The 18,926-nt window shown below is 43.8% G+C and overlaps 1 protein-coding gene across 1 annotated transcript in view; it reads right to left on the reverse strand.

Moving 5' to 3' along the window:
- The window catches only part of LOC147338539 (neural-cadherin-like), a 326,059-nt gene that overhangs the window by 92,574 nt on the left and 214,559 nt on the right, over positions 1 to 18,926 (reverse strand). The window contains exon 27 of the mRNA XM_086300701.1: positions 15,741 to 15,955. Coding sequence (XP_086156827.1) covers positions 15,741 to 15,955 — 215 coding nt within the window. The remainder of the gene's footprint in view (positions 1 to 15,740; positions 15,956 to 18,926) is intronic.

Genomic DNA, 18,926 nt, shown 5'->3' on the forward strand with positions numbered 1-18,926 from the left:
TTCAGGAATGATCCAATTAATTTTAATACTTTGGCCAAGGCCAGACAATTCACCAAAAAGAACAGAGTAAATTCAATATATCAGTTCAAGTCCTTTGTTTAACTTGTACATTGTTCTCTTTAGGCTCAGCTCATTCCCCGACATTTAAGCTGCCTCATTCATTCCCTTCTCATTTACTGTCCTGCTTGGGACCCGTCAACTTTTTTTCTTCTTTATCTCGCATATCTAAGTCTTTCAATTGCAATTCTTCAGACTGCCCCATCCCCACCCTCAGGGGAATTTCTTCTTATCTTGAATCTATCTTTATGCCAATGCTCACCCCAAACCCTCCAACACTGCAGCATCCAGATAAGTCCAAGCTGGTAATACAGTAACAGCCAGAAAAGGGCACCTGCATAAACCTAACAGAAAAACAGTTTGTGAATGTATTAAAAAACAAACAAACACACACACACACAGGTGGAGGCAGGTGCAGAAAAGTGCACACATAAACAGGCACCCAAAACAAGCTCAACTGCAGATTGACCAGCTGATTGTCCGCCGCTGCCAAGAAGCCTACCTGTCAGGACTGACGTGACATTCCCCAGGAGAATAAAACAAACTTCAGAGGTGTCAAGAAAGTAACGCAGGGAAGACGCAATATAAGGAAAGAAGGAATAAGAAGCATGGATGGGAGAGAAGCGGGAGGGGAAAGGAGGAGGAAAAACGCAAGGAGAGGACATGAGGAAAAAGTAATGGTGGGAGGGGGGAAGTGACAGCAGAGACAAAGCTGGGAGAAAGTAGCAGATGAGAGAAGGTGACAACAGATGGGCAGAAAATGCAAACAAAACAACAGCGAGAAGAAAGTAATGAGCAGAGAAAACAGACAAAAAAATGCTTTAATCTTTTAAAATCATCACAGAAGTCAAGATTTTTATTTGATTGAATTATTCTCTGTTGTTTTTGTTAATGAGCAACTAACATCAATTAAAGCGTGTGTGAATACCTTTTGTTTATTTCGACCACAGAACGTCAGGATTATTCACCACTGATGTTTCCCAAAATCTGCTACAAACCTGGGCCACTGTCCTCACTTCCTGGATTGCTTTCACAATAAAAGCACCTTCACCTTGCATTCTTTTTGCTGCTAAAAAGGACATACTAGGACATGATCCCATATACTCAAAATGTCAGAAGTGAGTAATAGTTTTGTTTTCTCACAGACTTTCAAACAATTACATTTCTTTTTTGCAACCAGAGGAGTCACCCCATGGATGCCATTAAAGAGAATTGAAATTTTAGTGCACTTTTCCACTGACTTCAATTTTGAGACCTGGAGGCTACAACTGTCTTTTATATACAGTCTGCCGTTCCTCTTGCCGACTGGATGTGAGAAAAGCTGGAGCCTGAACAGGAAAAGCAATTAGGAAATCTAGTGCAGCACCCGCTGTCACAGGCATACAAGCTTCAGCACAGGTGGATGCTTCACTCCATGGTTAACCTCTGCGATCTTTGATCTCTGACAACATTCTCGAATCTTGGCTTTTTGAACTGAAGCTCATTTAACCTTGTGGACACCACACTTTGGGTTATTTAGACCAAATACTCAATTTTGCTCTACAAGGGCCTGATATCCACTTACGAGGACGTTATACTGTTATTGTTCTATCAAAATTTTAAACAAATATCCTCATATGTGGCTCTCATTTTTCTTAGAAACAAAAATTAGGTAAAAAAAAAATCTGGCAATTCTTTGTTTTTTACGAAGCCCCGCAGGGGACATGGGAGAAAAAAAAATTAAGACGGACTTTTGCGAGATCTCGCAAAACTATCTCGGGATCTCGCAAAAGTTTTGCGAGATCTCGCAAAACAAACTCGGGATCTCGCAAAACTTTTGCGAGATCTCGCCTCTGTAGGTCGGCTGTAGTAGGTCTCGACCTACTACAACCGGGAGGAATACCGCTTTCCCGGCACATCGTGCCTCGACCTCCCGGTCGGCTTCGAGCCGGCGTCCGAAGAATGCAGCTAAAAGTTTTGCGAGATCTCGCAAAAGTTTTGCGAGATCCCGAGTTAGTTTTGCGAGATCTCGCAAAAGTCAGTCTTAATTTTTTTTTCTGATAAAATAACATAGTAATAAAAATCTTTATTGTTCCCAACATAACTGTAGCATAAGAACTACTGTTGAACTTCTCCTTTGGTGCTCTGGCAAACAGAAGCCCACTGAGTGAAAGAGTAACACAGAGACAAACAAACAGAGCCGGTTAGGAAAAGAAGAAAAGGATTGAGAGGTTAGCAGGAAGTGCAGCGGGCTGGCAGGCCAGATGTGAACATCTTCACAGGGACCAGCGCTCTTTTTAAATGCTCTGGGTGTACCAGGGGTTAAGACAAGACTTTGCTCTTAAAGGGCTCATCCACATAACCGTGCTTCGTTTCTGCTACTCATACGTAATTCATTACCTCCTACTCTGAGAGCGACAAGAGGCAAAGAGAGTGAGAGAAAGAAAGACTAAGAGGGCGAGAAAGTGTATGCTTTGTGTGCAAGTCGGGTTTGAACTCCCACAGAGGTGGAGGGGGGGGCTCTTAAATATGAAAAATGTCCTCCTCGTCTGACGGCCCGAGGATACACAGGAGTCACAGCGAGAACATATGGACTGCATAAACAGCATTACAAATCACACCGCTACACACATAACCCCCCTCCTAAAAGGCGCGCACACACACAAACACACAAACGCAGTCGCATGTACACAAGTTCCCACAGAAGTCAGTCTGTGTACAAATCAGCAGGCGAAACAGCGAGAATATAGCACAGAACGTCTTGTATAAACGATCTGTCAGCTAGCTAGCTAGCCCCACAGCCGACGCATATTGGATCTCCACATCCAGCAGCAGTTCCCATTTGAAAGCCACAGTAGAGCTAGGCTGGGGGGTGCTGCTACATAGCTGTGGAAATTGAAGGTAATGCAGAAGCGAATCTGTGTATTTATGTGTGCTGCTGTTCGCTCAATCCATTTTCTTTTGTATTTATGGCTTTAATTCATCACGCAGACCTCCTTTGGGATAGCAGCACAATATCAACAAATACACATCTATATTAAGTCGAGACAATATGCTCCTCTTGGTTCAAGAGAAAAGTTGAAATAAACACAAACTCTCGGCAAGCCTTATCTGACTCCCTGCCGGCCAACTTTGCTCATTCCGCAAGGGCATTGTAATTGCACACATTTAATTTGTGTTGTTAATTTGTCTATCGATTGGACAAGCGCAGCCCCCTGGCTGGAACACTTTGTGTGTCTGTGAGTGGGAGAGCAGTCTTGTGTGTTTGTCTGAGCACCTCAGAGCAGGTCTGACGCTTGCAGTCATGTTTGTCATTTACTGTTGATCTCACTGGGCACAAATCATTACCGCAACAAACAATCTCCTAATAACAGCCGAGGTCAAACTGCGGCACTGCTGATCACGCCGGATCCTGATGCTAAGAGAGCCGCTATATGTGCAGCGCTAATAAAACTGTCAAGCTGCCAGACTCGAAGGCACATTACATTAAATTTTATGGACTTTCAAGCAACATATAGAAACGCAACGTGGGTCGTTAAACGGATGGTTTGACATTTCGGAAAATACTCTTTTTGTGTTTTGAGCCAGATGATTGATACCACTCGTGTCACCTGTAATGTCGAGACTGTAATTGTAGTTTTCTTGGGGTTTTGCGTGGGACAATATCTTGGCAGGTGCAGTGATTTCCTGGTTCCTCTCACTTGCCTGTCAATCTAGCGGCGACTCCAAAACTCACTCGGTGAACCCATCGAGAAATAGTTCAGTCTCTCTCTGGAGAGTAGCTTCCAGTCCTTATGCAAGAAAGCAAATAAGCACATTTCAAAATATGATTTCCTGGAAAGGCTGTTTCTTTATTTGTTGAGCTGTTGCTGCCATGCATCACTGTGATTGGCACAACTCTTTCAGCACTACGAGCTTTGAGCTGCTGCACATACGGGAACCAAAATAGCAGGTGTGCTTAGAGATGCTCACACAGTCGTGCCGAGAACCTACTGCTTTGCACTTGTTGTGCTTGATTAAAATAGGGCACATAATCTGCCTTTGACGCAACCATTGTAGCCGTGTGTAACAGAGGTGCATTGAGGTAAATAAGTATATTAGAGATTGGATAACCGTGGGGTCACGCTGTGAAGCGGTGACAAGCGGTACAGACAATGTCAAAGTAAATGTCAGTCAGACAGGTGGAGGGGCAGCGAGGACAGTGCCACACTTGTCAAATCTGTAATGTCAAATGGAAATAATAGGAAGCCAGCCTATAAATACACACACAGAAAACGATTCATATCAATTTTTGCTCACCCAAATCTTTTTTTTTCTTTCACAGCTGGGACAGCCACAATACACACCCCTCGTCCAAAGGCAGCCTGTCACAACGCGCTCCATCCGGAGATGGACCCCAGAAAAGGAGGATGCTCTGAGGGACTGTTATGACACCACAGACTGGGATGTGCTCCTGAGCCCACATGGTGAGGACATAGAGGGGGCGACACACTGTCTTATAGACTACCTCAACTTTTGTGTGGACACGGTCACCCCTGCTAAGACGGTACGGTGTTATCCTAATAACAAACCGTGGGTAACACAGGAAGTCAAAGCTGTCCTCAACATGAAGAAGAAGGCTTTCAGGAGCAAAGTGAAGGAGGAGATGAAAGCAGCACAGCGGGAGGTGAAACGCTGCCTGAGGGAAGCAAAGGACACCTACAGGAGGAAGGTGGAGCAGAAGTTGGAGAGGAACAATATGAGGGAGGTCTGGAATGGTGTGAAAACCATCACAGGCCACAACACCAAGAAAAGCACAGTGGGGGGGACTGTGGAGAAGGCAAACGAACTCAACAACTTCTTCAACAGGTTTGACCAGCCCACAACCCCCCCACCCTCACCCTCACCTTTACTACAGAGTCCTCTCCCCACTCTCCTACCTCCCTCGCTTCCCCCCTTCCTGACACCATGACACCCCCCTCCTCCAATCCCTCTCTCAGCAGCAAGACATCTCCCCCCCTCCCCTCTTCCCAAACATCTCCCAGTGTCACAGTGGATCAGGTCAGGAGACAACTGAGGAAGCTTCGCCCCAGAAAGGCAGCAGGCCCAGACAAGGTGTGTCCTAGGATGCTAAAGGCGTGTGCTGCTGAACTTGGGGAGCCGCTACAACGAGTCTTCAACCTCAGTCTGCGACTGGGGAGAGTGCCCGCCCTATGGAAGACATCCTGCATCGTCCCGGTCCCCAAAAAGAACCAGCCCAATGAGCTGAATGACTTCCGACCGGTGGCACTGACGTCACATCTTATGAAGACTCTAGAGCGGCTCTTCCTCAACCTCCTCCGACCACAGGTACAACATGCCCAGGACCCACTACAGTTTGCATACAAGGCGGGTGTCGGAGTGGAGGATGCCATCCTGTACCTCCTACACAGAGCCCACTCACACCTGGATGGGGGAAAAGGCACGGTCAGGATACTGTTTCTTGACTTTTCCAGTGCCTTTAATACCATCCGGCCCTGTATGCTTCAAGAAAAACTGAACAGGATGGAGGTGGACCCCTGCCTGGTGGCTTGGATCTCCGACTACCTCACCGACAGACCACAGTACGTCAGGCTGAAGGACATCACGTCTGACACTGTGGTCAGCAGCACAGGAGCACCACAGGGAACTGTGCTGTCCCCTCTTCTCTTCACCCTGTACACCTCTGACTTCTGCTACAACTCTGAATTATGCCACATTCAGAAGTTTGCAGATGACACGGCCATCATGGGGTGTATCTGGGATGATCAGGAAGAGGAGTACAGAAGTCTGGTGAGGAACTTTGTCGCATGGAGTCACACAAACCACCTGCAACTCAACACCTCAAAGACTAAGGAACTGGTTGTGGACTTCGGGAGGTCTAGAGCAGGTCCACTGCCGGTTCAGATAGAGGGGGAGGAGGTGGAGGTGGTCAACAAGTACAAGTACCTCGGGCTGTGGGTGGACAATAAACTGGACTGGTCATGCAACACAGAGCACCTGTATAAAAAAGCCCAAAGCCGACTGTACTTCCTCAGGAGGCTGAGGTCTTTTAACATCTGCAGGAAGCTCCTGAGGATGTTTTACCAGTCGGTGGTTGCTGGAGTACTTTTCTATGCTGTGGTGTGCTGGGGGAGCAGCACAGCAAAGAAGGACTCATCCAGGCTGGAGAAACTGATCAGGAGGGCTAGCTCTGTGGTCGGCATGAAGCTGGACACTCTGGTGACAGTGGCAGAGAAAAGGACATTAAAGAAACTGATGGACATTATGGACAATGCCAGGCATCCTCTGCACACGGCCATAAACAATCAGAAGAGTCTGTTCAGTGACAGGTTGCTTCTCCCAAAGACAAGAACTAACAGACTTAAAAACTCCTTTGTCCCACACGCCATCAGACTGTTTAACTCCTCCCTGGAGGGGAGAGGGAGGGGAAACAGGAGGACAAAGGAGGAGGGAACAACTAAGCTGTAGTGCCTCTTCACCTCACTGTACAATACTTTTTGTAAATAGTCAACGGTGCAATAGACTCAATACTTGAAATGTGCAATTCACTTGTATTTTTATTTTTATTCCTATTTATTCTATTTATCCCCTTCGTATATTTTATTTATATTGTCTCTGTATTTATATATATATATGTGTGTGTGTGTGTGTGTGTGTGTGTGTATATATATATATATATATATATATGTGTGTGTGTGTGTGTATAACTCTGTAACTTCTGTCGGTGCTGTGCTTTTTTGGAAATCGAATTTCCCAGAGGAACCCACCCGAGGGATTAATAAAGTTCTATCTTATCTTATCTTATCTTACATAGATTTGTGTTTTGTTTTTTCAGCTTCCCAGTCAGGCTTTCATGGAGAAAGCGGCATGTAATCGCATCACAGTGAGAAGGTCCTGGGTTTGAATCCAGCCTGAGGCATTTATTGTAGAGTTCGCATTACAACCCTGCATATGTGTGGGCTCTCTCCGGGTACCCGAGCTTCCTCCACAGTCCAAAAAACATACATGGGGTTCAGTTAGCTGGAGACAGGTGTGAATGTGAGGGTTGCCTGTCTCTATGTGACAAGGTGCACCTGCCTCTCGCTGGCATCTGGGATAGGCTCCAGCACCCCATGAACCAGAAGTATATGGATAGATAAATACAAAGTGACAACCATTTATGTGTTTGATATACTGATGCAAGTCTTCTGTGTCTGCCCTGTGCTGTTATTTGCTAATGGTATAGTTTTAATGCTTAGAAATTAAATTCAGCTCAGCAGTTCAACTCAACAGTGTGCAAATAAAGTTTACCGTAGGGACCGGCTTTATGTTTGCATCTCGTTATGTTGTTTTTACAGCACGCTCTAACATGCACTGCAATCTAAATAACTGATTAACTAGCATCCCCGAAGCAGGTCCTAAAATAACCAGAAATTGTTTTCACGCAAAAGCAGCGCCGCACAGCTGGTGTTTGTTCGTGGCACGAGAAGCACCTCTTGACTAATTATTTGAAAAGGTTATTCCTGAATACGGTATCTGTAAAGCATTGTTAAGCAAAACTAAATATTGTTCTGTGACTGCTGCTCTTTTGTGCTGGAAATCTGGATGAGCTCCACGCATGAAAACGTGCAACCGGAGCTTAGCGTAGAACAAACTGACCCTGAGCTGCTATTCAACATGGTCGTCCTAAGCTTAAAATGCCTTTATGTACATTTAAAGCTCACATGCGAGCAAAGGTAAATGGATTTAATGGAACATCCAATGTTCTGGTCTTAGCTAGAACAGAAGAGGTCAGCTTAGGTATGGGTATTATTCAGCCCTGCACACGTACACACACTAACTCCACCAACTCTGTGTTATAACCATGTAATCTCTTCTCCCTGAGTGGCCAAAGATTGGATGTAGTACACGGCGATGTTCCCAGTGTGCATTTATGTGTGTGAGTGCCTTACACCTTCTCTGGCCTACACAGCAGGGCTGGCTTGCTACAGCTGCCCTCCGGCGGGATAAAGGGCGGATGAGTGGGTGGCTTTGGAACAGCAAGCCAGCATCTCAATAAAAAGCTGAAGTGGAAGCTTGCGTGTGTGTCTCTGTGAAGCACTGGCAAATTTGATCAACCGCGATGGACAGCAGCCCTAACAAGGCTTAATAACAAGCCTGTTTCACACATACAAAAGCAATACATTCAAAATGAAAATCCTGGCTTTATATTAGCGCAATACAAAGTCATGAGTAGAAAAACGAGGCTATGCAGCACTCTCCTTTGAATCCACCTGACATTTCATATTGTCCTCGCTTTGATCCTTCAAATGCACATTTCCCCTCTTTCTTCCAATTCTTTTCTTATTATTGTAATTCTCTTTTCAAACTACATTTTCAGTCCTGCATTAGTTGGCGTGAATCCCTCCAACCTTACGATGTAATTTTCTGAGCAGCTCTTGAACTCATAATGGATTCATGTCAGAATGAGACCTTCAGCATTCAGTCCACAGCGCCTCCGATTTGGGAGTGAATCATCCCATTTTGTCTGATTCCTCTCGTAATTAAGCATCAATCCAGTTTAGCGCTTTGAGCATCCGCGGGAGAAGCGGATGCTCGAAGCTGTTCTTTCAATTATATTTGAACAAAACAATTTTTTTTTGTTTTGAGAAATCAGGTTCATAGTGCAGTCAGCGAGTTTGTGTCACCTTAAAATGGTGCTTTTTTTGTCCCTTTCTTCTCATCAGCTTTGCGCTTTATGTTAATGTGCTCATGGCTGCTCATTGTTTATTATATTTCAATGCAAGCTTTATTATGCACTTCCTTTACTTTTGGACGTTAGATTTCCTATTTTGAGTGCAGTTAATTTACACAAGGACAGTGAAGTCATCGAAATAATAATTTCATGGTATATAGACATGTATTTTTGGACATTATTCTCACTTCCTTCATTTCTGTCTGATATGTAGGTGATGCTGAAGAAAAAACATCTGTACACAGTTTGTGTATGAAAGGCTGGCTATTACTATATATGGTGATCCTTTTTATTAAAAATCCTGCAATGCCAATTCAATGATCATTACATCAGATTTTATTGAGGTTTTTCCCCCGACTGCAGCTGGTAAATGTGTTCATTGTGTTTTCGGTGTGGGTGGATTATTAAGTATTATCGATAATAGTTCAGGAAGTGGTCGTTTTATGAATGTTTATTTTGCAAAAGCTAAAAGGATAAATTGTGTTTATCTGGAAAATCATCCACTACTATCTGAAAATGGCTGTAAACTCCCAAACTTGTCTGAAAGACAAAATGTTAAATGTTAATTGAAGGCCCCTTTTTAGAATAAATGTGCTGATATAAACATCAAGGACTGTTTCAAACAGGTTTTCAAAGTGATAAGGGGGTTCCACTGGTGAGCCACAGAGCCAGTGCTGCAAGAACATGGAGCTGAATGGGATTTTTACATGGAAAACACAGAACAGCTTGTTGTTGCTCTTCATTTGAGGATTTCATTAAAATTAAACCTGGATGTTATTGTATTGTAAGTGATTGATAAAAAAATTGGGGTCAGAGTGGGAGAAAACAAAAGGTTGGAAAGGATGCGTATAGAAATAGAAATACAGTGGCTTATATTAGCCATCACTGGGCATCACATTTGGAATGTAAACAGCCCACTGAATGCCAATCATCAGTTGCTATCAATCAATGTATAGTGTCAGTATTCGCTCTCCTTACCTTAACAGGAGGTTTCTAGCAGTTGTGTAAAAGAGTGAATGTCAGATCTGCAGTAAAGTGTCAGACATTGTGGAAGACAAAGTTTGGTAGAAAACTGTCAAAGGTTTTGAGAACCTTTGCTTTAAACTAGAAAAACATCACCCATTACTTGGTTCAGCTGCGTAGAGCAACCACAACTGAAATATGCAAGCTACGAGTAGACGAACAAGGCCACCTCCTTCAGAAATACAGCCCAGACTTGAAAAGCTTTAATGACTTTCACTCGGTTTGGGAAATTTGATGAATGACAGTACAAATCTGTTTGGATATGTGCATCAACAGCGGTTTAACTTAGTGGTGGTTGAAGGATCCTGTATCGTGGTTGCAAACCTGTTTTGTAGCCCTCAAAATATTATCTTGACTTCTACAATGTTACATTTCCCTTACATGGTGCATGAATCTAAATGGAAAGTTTGCAGATGGAGAAGTCTGTTCTCAGAGCAAATAATGAAGCTGCCAAGGAGAATTTGCTGCAAGCTCTCTACATAATATGAAGCGACAGGTACAGGTACATACTACGTGAACTGTGGTTGGGTGGTATGTTAAAAATTTGAAAATGACCAAGGCCAGTCCAACAACTAGCTTTGACAAAATATTCCTCGGTTCCACTACCTCCTGGCTGTCTAGCTCTCGAATACCTCAGGGTGTTTTTTCACACCCGCAGAGTTTAGTGCGTTTAAATCGAACTCTGGTTTGTTTTTCCACTTGAAGTGGTTCATTTGTACAGGTGTGAACACAATAACTGCAGTCGGGTGCGGACAAAAACAACCACACCCTTTGGATGAACTCCAGCGCGGTGCGTTTATGGTGTGAATGTGATCCAACTCTGGTCCACAGAAAAACAACCTGGTGTACATTACAGGTGTGAGCTAAAAAAAATGTCCCTTAGCCATATATGCTTTGTATTCTCAATGCGGTAAGGTCCTATAGATGTGCAAAGGTCTGTACAAGCTAGCGACTAACATAAATTCTCTGTGTTCTCCAATAGTGCAGAACACAGCACGTTCTTCCTGTATTTACTTTTGTTGCTTCTGCCCCAGACACATGGGGCCAGTGAGCAGACGCAACATTCTCACATGGTTTATGATGCAATATTCTCCACTTGGAAAATAAACCAAAGCGTGGCAAAAAGCTACGAGTTAAGCTACTCCTCAACTGAATCGGACCAGAGTAAATGTACTACATGTGTGAAAACACCCTCAGAAATCTGCCAGACACAAGACCTCTGCTACTCTACACTCGCCAGTTATACATGATTTAAATGTCCGTCAGGGTCTGAGTACAACTTTCACTAACTAACCCCCCACCCAAAAAAAACAACAGTATCAGCAACTTCTTTCAAACAAAAACCAAAAGAAATGATGCCCAAACTCATGAAGGTGAGACCCGCATTCTATTGAACTTGGATTTATCCTTTTAATGGTAACACTGACATTATTATTAGTATCAATTCAAAATCCAGCGTGGAGATTACAGGCAAAATGATCACATATCTAGCTCGCATCAGAATCAGAATCAGAATCAGAATCGTGTTTATTGGCCAAGTATATGTGCAGACACATACAGGGAATTTGGTTCCGGTAGATGGAGGCTCTCAAGCACAGCAATGTAAATCACACACACACACACACACGTGTATATATATACATTACACATACATACACAAAGCTGTGTAAACCAACTATAAATAACCAATCTAAACTTATATACATAAAATACAGAAAAGAAGTGGAATGAATACTACAAAATGTACATAAGGTGCAGCTGCAGTCTGGCAGTGGGAGCAGTGTGACAGGTCAACTGTTAAGAAGGGAGATGGCGAGGGGAAAGAAACTGTTCCTGTGTCGGGTGGTCCTGGTCTGCAGGCTTCTGTACCGTCTGCCAGAGGGCAGCAGATCAAAAAGTCTGTGTGCAGGGTGTGAGGGGTCTGTGATGATTTTCCCTGCCCGTTTCCTGGTTCTTGAGAGGTACAGATCCTGGATGGAGGGCAGGGGGGTGCCGATGATCCTTTCTGCTGCCCGTACAGTCCGCTGCAGTCTGCTCCTGTCCTGTTTAGTGGCTGCTCCATACCAGACTGTGATGGAGGAGCACAGGACAGACTCAATGACCGCAGTGTAGAACTGGACCAGCAGCTCCTGTGGAAGACTGTACTTCCCCAGTTGTCTCAGGAAGTACATCCTCTGCTGGGTCTTTTTGAGGATGGAGTTGATGTTGGTCTCCCACTTCAGGTCCTGGGAGATGGTTGTACCCAGGAACTTGAAGAACCTTACAGTCGACACAGGGCTGTCTGATATGATGAGGGGGAGCAGAGTTGAGGGATGTCTCCTGAAGTCCACTGTCATCTCTACAGTCTTAAGAGTGTTCAGCTCCAGATTGTGCTGACTGCACCAGACTCATCACCATCCTGAATGAGGCCAATGACAGTGGTGTCATCTGCAAACTTTAGGAGTTTGACAGCCGAGTTCTTGGAGGTGCAGTCGTTAGTGTAGAGGGAGAACAGTAGTGGTGAGAGGACACATCCTTGAGGGGCACCAATACTGAGGGACCGGGTTTCAGAGGTGATCTCCCCCAGCCTCACTTGTTGCTTTCTGTCTGTCAGGAAGCTGGTGATCCACTGACAGGTAGCTGGTGACACGCTGAGCTGGGAGAGTTTGGAGGAGAGAAGTTCAGGCACGATGGTGTTAAAAGCCGAACTAAAGTCCACAAACAGGACCCTGGCATAAGTTTCCGGGCTGTTGAGGTGTTGCAGGATGTAATGCAGCCTGATGTTAACTGCATCATCCACCGACCTGTTTGGCGAGGTAGGCAAACTGCAGAGGGTCCAGCTGGTGGCCTGTAATGTCCTTCAGATGGGCTAACACCAGTCGTTCGAAGGATTTCATAACCACAGACGTCAAGGCGACAGGTCTGTAGTCATTCAGTCCTGTGATGGTGGGTTTCTTGGGAATAGGCATGATGGTGGAGTGTTTGAAGCAGGAGGGAACTTCACACAGCTCCAGGGATCTGTTGAAGATGCGAGTAAAGATGGGAGCCAGCTGTTCAGCACAGGTTTTGAGGCAGGAGAGTGAGACGCCGTCTGGTCAGGGGCTTTCCTGGGCTTCTGTTTCTGAAATAGGAGGGTGAAGGGGGGAGAGATGGGAGGTGTGTTGGGGGTCAATGTCTGAAGCAATGTCTCTGGGGAGGGGAGGGTGAGGCGTGGGAGTCTGTCCGTCTCAAACCTGCAGTAGAAAGTGTTTAACTCGTTGGCCAGGTCTTTGTTTGCTTCAACAGTGGGTGGGGGGCGTCTGTAGCTGGTGATTTACTGCAGGCCCCTCCACACTGACGCTGGGTCGTTGGCTGAGAGCCGGGAATTCCTTTCCAGGGTGGTAATCTGGTCAGCCAGCTCGCACAGTGCGTTATTCGGGTTGGCCTGAGGAGGGATGTAAATACCGACCAGCATGAAGGAAGAAAACTCCCGCGGTGAATAAAACGGTTTACAATTGATGAAAAAACTTTCCAAGTGTGGGCTGCAGTGTTTCTGTAACACTGTGACATCAGTACACCAACCTTCATTAATGTAGAAGCAGACTCCACCACCCTTTGTTTTCCCTGAGAGCTCAGTTTCGCGGTCCGCCCGGTGGAGTTGGAAGCCCGGCAGATTTAAGACAGCGTCTGGGACTCGCTCACTGAGCCAGGTTTCAGTGAAGCAGAGGGCAGCAGAGCGTGCAAAGTCCTTGTTAGCAGTAATTAGTCGACTTTGTTTGGAAGAGAGCGGAGATTCGCGAGGTGAATGGAGGGGAGTGCCGTGCCGAATCCTCGCCGACGTAGTTTCACCAGCGCGACTCCCCCGTCTACGTCTTCTCCAGGAGCCACAGAGAGCTGTGAGCTCCAACTCCAACTAAAATGAAAACTTTTCCAGGTTTGTGAAAAATGGATAAGAACTATAGTGAGACGACTGGCTGATGTTTAGCAGTTGATCTCTGGAGAAAGTGATGTGGTCTGAGTGACCAAAAGCGCAGAAAATAAACAGAAGCAAGAAAAGTGCGAGAGAGCGCAGTACCGAGGCTGCCATCCGCGGCGCCATCTTGATCATCAGTGCATATACAAATACTGTAAATAACCCCCCGTAAAGAACGCTCTTTACCATAACGCAGTTTGGTACATACTGTGATGCAGGAATATTAAGCTTCAGCACAGTCTAATCTTGCCCATGGATTTGTTACATGCAGTAGGTCAACCTTGACCCAAGTTAATTAGAGCTCTAAATATGTACAGCCTGACTCTAATTACACACTGTGCACCAAGTCCACTAACAACTCAACTAACCTAATCCTAAGTCTTTAGGACCCACAAACTGGCTGGCTTTCAAACACACACAGATCCTCTGACACCAACAAAGGCTAAAGAAATAATTCAGGATTTACACTGCAAACCTGCTCATCAAATACACACTCGACACACACACATATACACAGACACACAACTCATCCGGCTCTCCAGGCGGACTTCACCTCCCACACATATTACTTTGGCAGTGATGGAACAGCAGCATCTCTCCCAAGAGAGAGGAGCAATACGAGGCGAAAGGAGTAGCAAGAGAGACAAGGAGGTGTTAGTCTCTCAGATTAAAACACTAAATATACCAACATGTACAAGATATTTGTTCTTTGTTTCCATCTGTCTATAATCCCTGCCTACTGCCCTCTATTCAAGAAGATTTATTGTCTTCAAAGTTTAAGAATATTGCCACTGCAACAAAACAAAGGGACACAATTTTCCCTTAAGAGCTACAGATGAAACCTTGATAAAGCTCAATTTACACTTATTTTCAAAAGTTTCTTACCAATATTCACGCTATACATCACTGCAGTGAACAGCAGGATTGTGTATGCATGACTGTCACTGTCTAATCCTGAGTGCACTGCAAGTTAATACACAGGGAATTAAACCAGAAATTGGAGATGCTTGTTTACTTGCACTGAGCATTCCTGCCATACCTAATGATGAGTGCATATCCAACTTGCCTTGATGAACAGTAAAATTCAACCACACAAGTTGAAATATTCAACTCAACACAGCATCTAGACGAGAACATGCTGATGCTTGTCTCTAGTTTTTTCCCGCACCACGCTGTTTACCCAAGAGGTATTTTGTTCTTAGGATAGTATATCAATGATTTACATAAGGAAAAATAAAAAAATAAATGCACTTAGGTGTTTCTATTTCTATTTCTTTTTAATTAGTTCACATTTCTCACGTACCGCTGGCAACCACAGACGTACCACCTGGGGAAAAAGCACCTCCATTTGGGTTTCACAGTCATAGTCTGGATTCTGTTTTGTTTGTTTAGAGTAAAGCTACACAAAAACGATACCTCCTCTTCTTATTCCTCCCACACTAAATCCCTCCATTATTTACCTCATCTAAAAATGTCTATTACCTTAACTTTTAAGCCCCCCTTAAGCAAAACAGTTTTTATTACTGCAAAGCTGAAAGTGCCATCATTATTTCAAGAATTGCTGAAATGCAACCTTGGGAGTCTGAAATAATGCTAAAAGGTGAGAAGTATATATGATTTATGCACTTTTAATACCACAGTTCATAAGATGGGGAGAATGCGGAAGAATAAAACAGTCGCTCTTTGTTCTGAAGCTCAATCTGCAGGATTTATCTGCTGCTCCAGAAATGATAAAGTAATGATAAAAGGCAAAAGTAATGTCTTCCTCATCTCAGAATGTGGCAGGACATATTATTTTTTCTGTATTGTTTGTGATATTCATGTTAAATATGGTCAAATAATGAGGCCAGCACTTGTACGAATAATCCCTCCAGGTTTCAGCTGCTCTTAGTGAGTTCCCAGCAGTTTTTTCTACTCTTAGCTATGTATGATGTCAGCGAATGAGATCACTAATATAGTCATCTCAGGCATCAATATTTTTCCTTTACTGGACCCCAGTAATGAAAACACAGAACACGAAATAAACACATTTCCTACCTATAGCCATGAAGTCCTCGTGGTCCCAGGCTTGCAGCTGCGCTAAGGGGCCGCTGTACAACACCAGGCCATCAGCCACGTCCGTGATGAACTCCAGCGACACATGGCTCTCGAAACAGGGCATCATGGGAGGAAACCAGGCATAGCCGTTGCCATGGAAACTGTGCTTGTTCTGCTGGCATTCAGGCCCCTCGAACTGAGCTGGGCACTGGCACCTTGGGACAAAGAGGAAATCAAGAGGCGAAATGACACGAGTTAGTGAATGCAATAAAGAGATGGCTCCGATTTTTTCACCGCTTTGTGAAAATTCAGTTAAAACACTACCCTGATCTTTCTCAACCCCTTTTTGAACCTTTTGCCATATTTAGCTCTTTCAAGTATTTTTGCACCACGTCTGCTCTCCGTGTCTCCAAGTCTAGTTGTTTTCCCCTCTCAGACTAAGCTCCCCTTCGGCTATCTCGCTCTCTCATTTCGTATGTTTCACTGATGCAGATGTTCTCATTAGTGGCAAAACCACAGGGAGAATCACAACATCACTACCAAACTCCTCTCTCTGTGTTTCCACATATTCAAGTACTCATCAAGTACTCAATAAATTTGTACCACTGCTTCCTGTCAAAATGTCACCTCTCACCTTCTCTCTCTGGGAGCACTTTAGCCTGTAAATTACAATGCCACTTCTTTGTCTACATGAACAATCCTATAAATACATAAAATGAGTACGAAATAATCAGGAATTTTTCCTCTCCTTGAGTGGTGATTACTCTCTGTAATCACCAGTGAAATGTAAAAAAAAACATACACCCAAACAACAATGGGACTATATTATCGCAGCCATCTGTTTCCCTCGCCTTTTCAGAGTGTGTATTTTACCATCTAAACTCGACACATTCCTGAATCAATTTCTCTTATTTATCTGATTTTTTTAAAAAAAGCTTTCATCTTTTCATGTTTAGTAGCTGGAAATAAATCTCACGGGAAAGTCATGGATTTTTCAGCAAAATAAAAATTCCCTTCTTTCAATCCACATGTTGCCAGCAATTAAGAAATATAAAAATTGTACACCCAGCTTGCCTTCCAAATTTGCGCGCACACACACAAACAGAACAACAATGCCTTTCTCCAGGGGAATTCTCTTCCTCCTAATAAGTGAGTTTTTCATTGGTTTATGTTATTCACACTTCAGCTGCCTCTCAAGATATTCTGAGTCTGAGCCTGGTGGATCCTACAAGCCCACACAGGATGTGTATTTCCACCATTATGTGTTTGCATTCACACATCTCCTTAGTGTTCCGCAGACAGCTCATTTCTCATCCAAATGTTCCTTCGTTCTCTTGCTCATTTTTCTGCCTCTGCTCTTCTCCAGAATTGAAAGAGGACACGTGAATGCATGTGCACGCAAACAAACAAATGCAGACTCAGAAATCAAGCAGCCCACATACAATAAATGACACCTGTACAAATACAGGAGGCATGTGTCACTTCACTGCCTTCAGATGCAGGAACACAAGCAGGCAAACAAACACTTTAGACGAATGCTAATGTAATATACGACAAGATGTTACACTCTGCCGCAAGACGGGTAGTGCTGACTTGAACATTGGCCAACCTTAAAGTACAAGAAATCTCCATGAATCACCAAGAGCCAGATGCACAAATGCTATTCATACACCTTTTCCTGCACACGTGTATGTTTGTGTGAAATGCAAATGCAAAAAGGTGCACGCACATTTGAGCCTTTGTGGGTAAATAGTGTCAGTTGTATGCAGAGTTTTATTCACCCGGGCCCTGGTTTTCTTCACAGTTTGAGAAAAGGATGCTTGAATTCACTATAAGCGGCGCAGAATCAGAACCATCATAGCTATGAAACATAAAATGCCTTTTTAAGGTGATGTAATAGCTTTTTCAACTCGAAGGGCACTCTGACAGAACATGTCTTCACTGAAGCTAGTGCCCAATTTTGTAATGTTAAGGGAGACCGATTATGCTCTTTCCAGTGTATTTATCACTATAATAGCTTTGAATGATTCATCTCGAGAAAGATTTTGAAAACAGACTGAAAACCTACTGAAAACACAATTTGCCATTCTTAATTGGAAATGCCAGCTGTTCAAACACATCTGTGTAAAGCTTGATTTCAAATCAGGTGACAAGCTCTGATCCACCTAAAGGTGACAGCACTAGCACACATCTACTCTTCACAAAAACACTTCAACTTCCACTTTAAAGCCACATGCTATAGAAAAGATGGGTATGACCATGGGTTCTATATGCATTTTGATCAAACCAAACCAAATTACAATGTCAATGCTGTGCTGTATTTTGAGCCGGAAGTCAGAAATTCTGAGTTCACAGTCAAAATCTTTCAGCTAAACTCCCCCACTTGGAAAGTTGGGGCAATCGCGTACCAGCAGCACACATAAACTTACAACAGAAGTTGTAAGATGTACTACAAATGTAGCTTTTTTGTGACTTGTTAAATACACTGAACAAAAATCATGCTCTATCTGTGACTGTGCTGCAGCACTGTTTATAAGTGCAAATACATATGCATTTTATTATAGTCCAAGTATGAAGCCTGAATGTATCTCCCTTACAGTTCTAGCTATCGAACATTAAATGCCACATTAAAGCAATGCAATGGCTTTCTCCACTCTAAAAGTGCACATCTTCACCAAAGAATGCCCAATTTTGCCATTTTAATGGGGTCCGATTATGTGCTTTCTACCTACATATTTATCACTAGAGTAGCTTTGTATGATTTATCAAGAGAACATTCTGTACACTTACTGAAAAACACAGTTTGACATTCTTATTTGAAAATGCTACCTTCAAACACGTCTGTACGGGTTTGAGTCTGAACAAGAATTTTTCTGACTTTTACAACTGGAATGTGGTCAACTCTGGTTTGCCATCACTCACTGATAAATGATCCAACTTCCAGGGTATATGGAATTTGGAATCAGGTGATGACGGGGTGAAGTTCTACGTTATCAGGAAATGCTAGCGTGGACAATTCGAAGTGCTACAATTATACAATGCAGGTGGTTCATAAAACCACAAGCCCAGTGCAGAAGTCACGTCTTGTGACTCAGTTTAGTGGATACAAGGCCAATCAGAGACACCTGTCAATCAAGGCAGCGTAGACTTCAGAAGCCAAACATTTGTTTATTTTTAGTGCCGAGC

Source organism: Aulonocara sp. 'chitande type north' Nkhata Bay, linkage group LG1 (genome assembly GCF_057382095.1).
Source record: "Aulonocara sp. 'chitande type north' Nkhata Bay isolate Kocher_YH1m ecotype deep benthic linkage group LG1, A_spYH_male_GT1.1, whole genome shotgun sequence".
Taxonomy (NCBI): Eukaryota; Metazoa; Chordata; class Actinopteri; order Cichliformes; family Cichlidae; genus Aulonocara; species Aulonocara sp. 'chitande type north' Nkhata Bay.